This window comes from Rousettus aegyptiacus, unplaced genomic scaffold, assembly GCF_014176215.1.
Source record: "Rousettus aegyptiacus isolate mRouAeg1 unplaced genomic scaffold, mRouAeg1.p scaffold_m13_p_3, whole genome shotgun sequence".
In the NCBI taxonomy this organism is placed as follows: Eukaryota; Metazoa; Chordata; class Mammalia; order Chiroptera; family Pteropodidae; genus Rousettus; species Rousettus aegyptiacus.
Window position 1 is genome coordinate 6,696,455 of NW_023416306.1, and position 10,804 is coordinate 6,707,258.

General features: G+C 47.9%; 1 protein-coding gene across 6 annotated transcripts in view; it reads right to left on the reverse strand.

Moving 5' to 3' along the window:
* GARNL3 (GTPase activating Rap/RanGAP domain like 3) overlaps window positions 1–8,771 on the reverse strand; it is a 126,938-nt gene extending 118,167 nt beyond the window's left edge. For 3 of the 6 annotated variants that reach the window (XM_036217589.1, XM_036217588.1, XM_036217587.1), the window contains exon 1: window positions 7,744–7,842. In XM_036217589.1, the coding sequence (XP_036073482.1) occupies window positions 7,744–7,835 (92 nt within the window). In that variant the 5' untranslated portion in view covers window positions 7,836–7,842. Of the gene's footprint in view, window positions 1–7,270; window positions 7,566–7,743; window positions 7,843–8,377; window positions 8,472–8,664 lie in introns of those variants that run through there. The other 3 variants (XM_036217590.1, XM_036217592.1, XM_036217591.1) reach the window with 3 other exon arrangements.
* Window positions 8,772–10,804: the final 2,033 nt, after the last annotated feature.

The window sequence follows — 10,804 nt, forward strand, 5'->3', positions numbered from 1 at the left end:
GTGAATTTTCTTTTTCAAGTGCAGTATAACCCTACCAAAATCTTTTCTTTTTACTGGATCATTCCCATCAGATATAAATATCTTCATAAAACAAAAGCAAAAAGCAAACCAAAACCAAATCCAAACCAAGTCAAACAATTTCCCAACTCACACTCCCTTCACTCCTGCAGAGTTGACTACATTCATTTTTTTCCAATTCTTTTCCTTTCATTTTCTCTTGAAGCCAGTCCAGTGAGACTATCGTACTCACTATTCCAAACAGTTCTTGTCAAAGGCCACCAATGACACACGTGATGTGAAACCCAGTGGTCAATTCTTAGTTCTTCATTTTGTTTGACCGATCAGCAACATTTGACACAGAAAATCATTCTCTCTCTGTTCTTTTAAACTGTTTATTATACTAATCCCCTCTGAAAAAAATTTTTTAAATGACATCATGTATCCATGATGCAATGGTTTCACATGTAAGTCTCAAAGTCTAAATTTTCTTTGGGATTTATATGAATAGTTAACCAAAATCCATCGAATCATAGTCATTCTTCCCAATTCACGAAGTTTATTCACTGATTCCCTTTTCATAAAGACTCCTGGTATCCCTTTTCCCCACATTTCTTTTTACCTTTCCCTATTTCACTGTGATTCACAGTGAACAAAACAAACACACTGTTGCCTTCTTCAAACATTTCCTACCTGAGTGTCCATATCTAAACTTTCCAATAAGGTAGCCACACACCACATCCAGTTACTGAGCACTTAACAGAGAGTTGGTCTGAATTGAGATGCTGTAAGTGTGACAGACACTTACAGAGTTCAGACAGTCAAAAAAAATTATCTTAATTATTTTTAACATTGGTTACAAGTTAAAATGATAATCTTTTGGATGCAGTGAGTTAAATACAGTCAACTATTAAAATTAACTTCACCTGTTCCTTTTTACTTTTTAAAATATGGCTGCTGGGAAATTTTAAATTCCACGCATAATTCTACACACTGGCTATCACCAGAAACCACTTTTTTCTTTTCCCTTAACATATATGAACACCCCAGATAGCTTTCCAAGTCAGAAATATGGATTTGCACCAATTTTTTTAACAGGTGATTAGTATTGTAGTATACTCTCGAAGGACTTAAAAAAAACTTTGATAAGCAACCCTACAGCAAACGACCTTCTTCATAAACCTCCTCGGGCAGTCACACCTCATTGCTAACTCATATTTTGCTTACTGTGTTCAACATCCTAGCTCTAGAGACACCTAGATGTGTGGTTCACATTTTCCCAAATCTCTACACCTGCAAGCTGCTAACTTCCCTCCCCCATCCCTGAAAGCCAGCAGCGAGTCTCACTGTATAGGCCAAATCGCTATAATTTTCCTACAGCATCATTTGTCAGACTTCATCTCTGCTCAGATCTTCAGCTCTGGAAGGCAGATAACCAAACATAATTTCTAATATTAACCTTCTAAAGCAAAACTAATTTGACTGTTGTTGTCTTCCTCTGAGAAAGGAAGCTGGTTTATATTAACTTAAACTCTCAGCGAATAATAAAAGATTTTTTCCCCCTTCTTATAGGAGAACAGACATAATATGAAAATTAATTTTCTTCTGTTGGCCCTAAGAGCCCATTATGTCAGCCCAATACAAGACGGCTCTTAATAGTCTTTCTCAGGAAGTCTGCTGTTTTTCCAAAAGAAAAATGACAGCGGCAGATTTATTTGTGATTAAATACTTACGGGCTTGACACAAACAAAAAGAGTAACGACAGAATATGGAGCAATGAAGCCTAGGAAAAGAGCTCACGTTGAAATACTTGTTTATAAAACTACCTGGGGAAAAAGGTCTCCTGGAAAAAAAATGGAAAGAAAAAAAAAATCTAAGAATCTAAGAGTCAGGAGAAACATAAGGAAGAAGAAAAGAAGGCAACCCAATGAATAATGGATAATTGTTCTTTTCTGATCCTATCTTGGCCCAGAGAACCATATTCAGGAACGAGAAAGCATTTGTCTTGGCATCAAATTTGTTCTCACAATGCGTGGGCTATGTGCATTACTAATAAGGAAGCCACTATGTAGGAAGCAATATTTTGGAAAGTAGAAAATATGTTTTCCATTTGTGATTCCCAGTCTTCTGTCTATGTAGGGCTCTGTACCTACTGTGGCTAAACGTGGAAAGCATAATTTAACCATTCAACTAAGGTAGTCTTTTAAAAGAACTAAAAAAAAAAAAAAAAAAAACATAGAAACCCCAATTCTGTGACTCTTGGGTAGCATCTGGGTATCTGTATTTTGGAAGGCTTCCCAGATGTAAAGGCACCTCCCCACCCCTCCAATCTACTATCCACCCCCTTTCTGGTAACAGCACTGTGATTTTTCCTTTGGGCAATCATGGCCTCTTAGTCTCTATGGATGGAAGTGATCTAACTTCTCAGTTCTAAGTTAGGCACATGACCCAGGCCCAGCCAATTAGCATGTTTCACCCCCTTCTGGTCAAAATGATTGGTTCAGAGATGAGCATTGAACCCAAGAGATCCAGTGAATGTCAAGCCTGAGGTATGCTCTAGAACCACTAAGAGGCCCAATCTTTCTGCTGGGGCTGTACACTGGTAGAAAGCCAGCCTGGAAGAGTTAACTTTCTTTGCCTCCATGAGGAAAGGCCTAGGAATAAAACCAACTCAGAAGAGAAGACTACTGATGACATCCGAACACCTGGATCTCCCAACGCTTGGTCTACCCCAGCATTCTGCAGTACCATGAACCAATAATTCTCCTTTGCTTGTCATTCATAGCCTTTGATAATCCTTAAAAACAATTAAACTGGTAAGGCGCCAATCAGAAAAGATGGCAACGAGTTACTAGCCCTGCTTCTGGCTGAGGGAGAACTGGGCAGTGGTGATTACAACTGGGTCGCCAGGAGTAAGAGCCACTTGACCGCTAAGTCTGCACCCCGCAGTCCAAGCCACCGCTTTTCACCTGGAATCAGAACCACAGGCATTGCTACTCTACATGACTATGAAAGCAGAACCACGAATGATAGGTGGCAAGTATAATGAAGCAAACTTCAACTTTGTGATTAGGGAAAGATAACAGAGCGGCCCAATAATAAGAAGGCTTGCCTTAGGACATAGTGGGCTTAGGCGTAATACACAGAAGTCGGATGAGATTCCTGCATTACCCTAGAGGAGTGATCTTCAGAGTACGTTCCTAGGCCAGCAGTACTGGCATTACTTGTGTTAGAAAGTACAATTCATAGACCCACCCTGACCTGGTGAATCGCTGGGGGTGGGGCCCAGGATATGGTTAAGAACCCTGCCCCCTATCCCAAGTGATTTTTGTTTATGTTAGGATGGAGTGTATGTATCAAAGTGGAGGTCACTGGTTCTCAGTTTCCTGAGCCCCATCCCCAGAGAGTCTGATTAAGTAGATTTGGGCTTGAGCTTGATAATTTGCTTTCCTAACAAATTTCCAGGTGATGCTGATGCTGCTGGTCCAGGGACCACAGTTTGAGACCCACTATCAGAGAGGTTGACCCAACTGATGGCCAAAGTTCCATTTAGTGTAGAGATTCTAGGTCTTTAGAATTTGCCTTGCAAACTCAATCCTGCTGACATGTAGCCTTGTTAAGGCTGCAGCTCGCATGTGGTCCGGCCCCGTGAAGTGTGGCAGTCCAAACCCCCCAGCTCGGCAACAGAAGCGAAACTGAAAATAACTCGGGTTTGTTAACTGTATTTCTTGATCACCACAAAGTCACAAAAGATAACAGATATATTTTCTGAACTACATCTTAAAGCAACAGAAATAGGGAGACCTATGGGCCTCCCTCATCCAAAGGAGGTGTTTCTGTACCTCTCGTCTCTGAATACCCCTAAAAGTTTTTTTTCTACCCAGTCCTAAGGAGCACCCTGTGTCCCTATTGTCCTTCTCGTTAATCCCTCTCTTCCTCAATCTGTAGCTCAAAAATGCAAAATTGCAAGGCAGGACCTTGCAAACAGGGCAGAGGAGGAGGAAAAATTGAATGGGCAAAGCTAGAATTTTAATGAGGCCAGGGAAGAGAAAGGTAAAACTTTCATACAATTCTTCATCATTTTTGTCCATAGAAGTTACCAATTTAGTAATGCTTTGTGCCAGACATTGTTTTTGGCACTTTGCGTAAATTATTTCAATATGGCGAAATAGGTGTTACTGTCATTTTGCATATGAATTAACCAAGGTTCAGGGGTTTAAGCAACTTGTCCAAGGGCAAGTGAAAGGACAGGAACTTGAACCTGGGTCTGTTTCACTCCAAAGCCCTTGTTATCAGTCATCCTACAAAATCAGGACACACATATCTAGGGCAAATGGTTTCACAGCATAAGCGTCTTGCCCTATAGCCTCCGGACTTCCCAGCTAATCCTTCCCACCACCACCTGCCTGGATGCCTAACACCTGGACCACTCCTTGCTCCTTTACATGATCTGCCACGTCTGCCCACTAGTTATTGGAGCTGACGTGGGGTGTTTGGCAAAGACAGCTGCCATCCTGAAAGTAATGCCTGTCTCCTGATGTCAACAAAGTGATTGAGTGAATATGGTTAAACCAGATTCTTAAAGGCCCGAAACACCAGGCAGTGGCATTTAAACTTGATACAATAGGAAATGAGAAGTCATTGAGGACTTTGGAGGGAGGGTAATCTGGCAAAATGCCCACAAGGAGGGGCGGCTCTCACCCCTGGCCATCCATCAGAATCACCTGCAGGCTATCTGAGCATCCACGCACCCCATGACCGCCCTGGACTTTCTGGAACAATAGGCCTGGGGTAAAGACCCACATGCTTGTTAAGAATTTTCACAGGTGATTCTTCTTTTTGTTGGCCACAAGAGCCGATTATGTCTGTCCAACACAAGATAGCTCTTAATAGTCTCACTTGAAAGTGCAATAATTTAAATTAATGGATTAAAGAGGTAATTTTTTTTAAAAAGGAACAGAAACAATAGAATGAACACTGACCTGTTTTAAGTTAGGGGAGTCTTTTCTAATTAAGCATAAGCAGGAGGAATAAATAGATTTGGCTGAATTAAAGAAAATGACGATAGTAAAAGCTTTATCAAAAAACACCATAAAGTTAAAAGGCAAACAATGAACTACAAAAAAATATTTAGTACATATTTGACCAAAAATGTTAATCCCCTTGATAAATAAAAAGTGCTTCGATTCAATAAGACTAAACGTTCCAAAGGAAAATGGACAATGTGCATGCATATACATTTTATTTAAAAAGAAATACAAATTATGAATAAATATGAGAAAAAAGTTTCACCTCCCTACTAAACAAGAAATCCAAATTAAAACAAGGTTCTGCTCTGGCAAATATTTATAAATGATAGTGGCTAGTGTTGAGGAGGAGAAAAAATCAGGCACATTTCTACGCTCTTGGGAGAACTGTAAACTGGTACAGCTTTCTGGTGGGCAATTTGGCATTATGCTTCAAAAGCCATTAAAATGTTCATTTTCTTGGATCCAGTAATCCCCTTCTCCTCTATGAATTTATCTTAAAGAAATGATGACCTCTTCATACACAGGCTAATGCATATAGATTCAATGTGTCTTTATTAAGAGTGAAAATCTGGCAATAAACTGCATGTATAATAAAGGATGGGTTAAATAAATTGTTCTCCAGGAAACATACATTATTTTTATCATCAGAAAAGTGGTAATCATTATTTCTAAGGTTTTCACAATAATATCGTGGAGTGTTAAATGAGAAAAACACCTCTGGCGGGCAAGAAGTCATAATTTAGTCTTTCAGGTATAAGATCATGAGGACAAAGGAGGGGGTGGTAGAAGTGAGAATTCAGAGGAAGAGAAAAATTTTATATTTGGTGCTGCCCAATATTTTAAACATTAGTCATATGTGGCTATTTAAAGTTAAGTAAAATTTAAAATTCAGTTTCTTAGTTGCACTAGCCACATTTCAGGTGGCTCAATAGCCGGGAGGTGGCTAGTGGCTACAGTATGAGATGGCACAGATTATGGAATGCTTCCCAAGTTCTATAGGACAGTGCTGATCTAAACATTCTACCTCACGCCTGGAGCCAGGGTGGATCCAGTTTGGGGCTCATCTCTCTAGACTCATACACTTTCTGTCATCCTCATGTTCCGGGAACAAGGGTGTAAGCACCAGAAAGACAGAGATCATATTTGTTTGGTTCTCCCCATCTAGTGGGGGAGTGGTATTATCCAGGTAATTACAGTGGTATGTGGAAGAGCTGATATATGCATAGACTGTTGATACAGCACAGAGCTCAGCCTGGGGTTCAGCGAAGATTTCCCAGAAGAGGAGGGGTAGGCACTATCCAAAGAGTAAATGAAAGACTATTCAGAGTAGAGAAAAGAATATGATATGAGCAAAGGCACTGATGAGAAAAAGCCCAGCATAAGAGAGTTCCCAGCTAGTCAGGCATTTAATCATTCAACAAATAGTAAATGTCTGTGATGCACCAGGCCTGGGCAAGGCTCTGGAGATGGAGCAGTGAAGAGGACACACACGATCCCTGTCCTCGTGATGCTTGTAGTCTCATCTAGTACTGCTGGAGCACCAAGGAGGAGGCAAGGTTTGCAAGGACTCACACCTCATATTAAGGATGCTGGTTTGTTTTTTGGCCTAACAGTCGAACCCTCTTTTCGGCCTCTGTGAGAGCCAGAGTCCTACCTCCTATCTTTCTCCTGGTCTCCTACCCCAGTCCCCATCACTTCCGTGGGAGAGCGAGAGCGAGAGCTCGCGATGGCGGGCATGGGGTGGGGTGGGGGTTAGGCGGCAGAAGGGTCCAACTGACAGTTATGGTAAGACCCCTCCGGCGGCCAGTGAGGATGTGGATTTGAGAGGAGGAAGAATAAAGACAGAACGTCTAGTGGGGAGGGTGCTGGAGCCATCTAGAAGAAGCACTGGGGGTGGGGTGGAGGAGCTGAAAAATGGCAGGGCCAACTTTAGCGATGTTGGAGCGGGAGAAGGCATTCCAAGTTAAGAAAATGCCCTCTGAGGGAATGAGTCTGGCAGAGCAGAGGGAGCGCCGCCAAGGCAGGCAGGGGAGGGCGTGCCTGTGGGGCAAGCTTCCAGGGAAGAGAAGGAACCCAACATCTCAGGAGAGTTCCCCAGGCCAAATGAAGGGGGCCAGGAGGGGCACGGGCACCCGCAGCGGAGGAACGACGTCCGCGGGTCAGGGGGGCGCGAGGGGCCCCACCTCGCGGGGTCCACATGGCGCCAGAATGGGCGGGGCCGTGAGGCAGCAGGTGTGCGTTACCTGCGGAGCGAGGATGAGGAGGCTGGAGCTGGCCCGGGTCCTGGGGCAGTGCAGAGCGGCTCCCCGGCGGAGGGAGACCTCCCTTAGACTTTAGCTGGGCAATTTCCCGACCTTGTCCTTGAGCCCTTTACAAGAGGCGGGCAGGACACATTCTCCACAGCTCGAAATCCGCCTCGGGCCACGGCTCTGCTCGCGGCCTGCCACAGGACCAACGCTTTGCGGGCGTCTCGTCCGGTCTGGATTCCCGACGCTCACCAGATTCTTCTCTGGGGCGACCCCTTCCCGCACCTGCCGCTCGGGCGGCCCAGTCTCCCTCGACCCCTGGCCACTCGGTCCAGGTTCCTCGCTCAATACCCTCGGAACCCCCAGGGACCCCTCCCCGCGCCGCGGTTCCCTTCGACCGCCACCCCCCTCACACGTGGCCAGCTCCCAGTTTTCGTCCCTCCCGGCCGCACCCCTCCCAGCCGCAGTACCTGGGGCTCTCGAAGCTGCACCCCCTGCGCCGCAGCGCCGCCCTCTTCTGCCGCAGGAGCGCAGCGGCCTCCCCACCGAGCTCGGGCTCCATCGCCCCGGGCGGGGGCCGCGGGCTCGGGTGCACTCGGGTGGGCTCGGGCTTCGGCGGGGCTCGGCTGGCCGCTCGGCTCACGCGCCGCAGCCCACGCCCCGCCCCGCGCGCCTCCGCCCGGCCCAGGCTCCGCCCCCGCCCCGCCCCACATTTGAGCCCGGCCCGCTCTTTGCCCCTCGACCGGGTCCAGACCCCGCCCCGAATTTCAGCCCAGCCCACTCTATGTCCCTCAGACGGGTCTAGGCCCCGCCCCGGCCCCCCACCCCCTGAACTTCAGCCCAGGCCACTCCGTGCTCCTCAGCCCGGCCAGTGCCCCGCCCCGGCCCCGCCCCACTCTCTGGCCACGCCCATGCCGCCCCGGCCCCGCCCGGTTCCCCGCGCGGCTCTGCACCTCTGCTCTGCCCACAAGCACCAAACTCCCACCCCGTCCTCAGCTCTACTGCCCACGGCCCCGACCCTCCCGCTCCTGCCTCTCAGCCGCGACCCGGGCCACATTCGCCGACCCCCGCACCACTGAGCTCCCGTGCGGCCCTCGCCCTCACCCCAAGCAAGGGTCGGCTCCCTGTAGTGTCGCTCCTGCACACCTCGGTACCCCCTGGCGCTTTCCAGTGTAGCTACTGTAGCACCGTCTCCCCTGGGAGGCGCCCTCCTCCGTGTCCCGCCCACAGGCACAGCCTCTCCTTTTCTCTCCCAAGCCCCCTAGACTGTGCCCGGCTCACTCCTGCGACCCTCCTCAACCCTGTCGGGGACAAGGCTCCGCCTTCAGCCCCGCCCAATCCCCGCCCACTGTCAGGCCCCGCCCACGCAGGCGACCACGCCCACCTCTCACCTCCGCAGGCGCTGGAGCGCTGGCCAGCTGCGCGCAGGGGGGCTGTGCTTGGTTTAGCGGCTGAATCTACCGCACCGTCTGTCTGTGTTAGCTCGCGGATCTCTCCATCCACCAAAAGGAGGTACTGCTGTCTCCTGGTGGTCGTTGTGTGGCGCCTGACGCAGCGAGGCTGAGGGGCTGGAACTTTGCAGGCTACCAATCGTGTGTTCAAATCTTGACTTCATCACTTTCTAGCTGTGCGACAGCCACCACTCCCGATCCCACCGTCCTCATCTTCTCCCCAAGACTCAGTATCCGTCTCAGAGCCCTTGAGCACTGCACTGGGGCAGAGCGCAGCGACTCCATCTGGGTAAAGCTGTGGGTCACTGTGCCATCATCTAAAATCATGAGGTGAACTAGGATCCCTCCGTTGTCCGGGGCTTGCCTTGGCTAGGAAGGCATGGCCACCCTGGCCTGGAACTGGGGTGGTGGAGCAGTGTGTGGGGAGTGTGTGTTGGGGGGAGCTTGTACTTGGGATAATCTGCCACTGCAGCTCAGGAAGGCACTAGCTGGGAAACTGAGGCAGGCAGGGCCAGGGGCTCCCATGATCCACTTGGATCATGTGTCTCTCTGGTGCAGACTCCCTCAGTGACTTGCTTTCTCAGTAAGGCCTCAACTTCTTTGCTGCTGCACCTTCCAGCAGAGAAGCCACTCTGAAGAGAGAATGAAAGGGAGAGAGAAAGATGTGGGGGCTTTCTATGTCTCCTTCTGGCCCTTTTGAGACTCCACTTTGGTCCTCCCCCCAGGTGTCCGGGAAACAACCCTTGTAAGACAGTCCCCCTTTTCCTCTTAAGCAAGCTAGAGTGGGCTTCTGTTTTTTGCCTAACATCATGAACTCCCCCAACATATCTTTTCTGATCCCATTACTCCCCTGAATCCTTTACTCCGTGAGACTGGGTTGGCTGTGTTCCCCAACCTCGCCCCGCCCTTTCTCCTGTCTCCCTGCCTCCTTCGTCCTCCACGTGTTCAGAGACTTCCGAAATGAACCTCCAAATGTCCGCTGTCTTCTAAAGCTTCCCCGGGCTCCCACCTCCCTCCCCGAGTGCCCACAGCACCAACTCTTTCCCTTCCCAAGGGCGCTGCTCCTCCAGGCCACCTGTGTTCTCTTAACCGGGTCCTGAGCACCCCACGACTCCTTCGTGTCTGTATCTGGCACAGCAACTGCTTGCTAAGTGAAATGCACGTGGCTAATGAATCGAGCCAGATTCATTGAAAACACATTTAATTTCAAAGTAAACAAAGATGTTTGTACATTAAAGTATTTAATTAGTGAAACAATTATTATCAGTGTAACAAGCTGAAAAATACAGCAACTTGATACAAGACTGAGGTAACAAAATACTTCACCAAAAATCTAAAGAATCGGGGTGGGGGTGGGGCTGATGTCCAGTGGTTATTGCGGGTGGGACACTTTATGGGAATTAGAAAGTCCTTACGCAACTGCATGCAGGAAGTCTGCTGGGAAAAAGACAGCCCGGGAGAGTGCAACAGATTTAACAAGAGACAAATTAAAATGTAGAAACTGATTTTCAATTTACTTCGAAGGATACATAAGAAATCGAAAACTACTCTCTACGCAACATTTTGAATGCTAAGTGAAAAACCATGCATTTTGGCACGAAATTTATTAAAGATTATACCATACTAATAAATTAATTACCATTGTTTCATTACCGAATGGTCACAGTTGTTCAGAAATGGGTAAGGAGACTGATGGTTATAGAGCGGACTGATGCTCCATGGCATCCCGCTGCCCCTGGCCTACTTGCTGTGAGGTGGTCCACGGTACGAGTCCTCAACACCCAAGAAAGAACATGCAGCTCTTGCTCACGCCGTACTTGCATCGAACATTGAAAGTAAAACCAAAAGACTGCAGAAGTAAACACTGTGAATGTTCTGCCCCTGCTCTCATCCCACCTCGGAGTCCTCTGCGTGCCCAAGCTAAGCTCTGTGCCTACGGGGTCTGGGCCAACCCGCCTCTGGGACGGCGACCCATCTAGTCCTCACTGCCACTGAAGTTGCAGATCAAGAGGCTGCTCAGGCTGTCTGTCAAGCCTTCTGTAGCCTGCCTGGAGGAACCTGCACAGGGTTTGCACTCAGC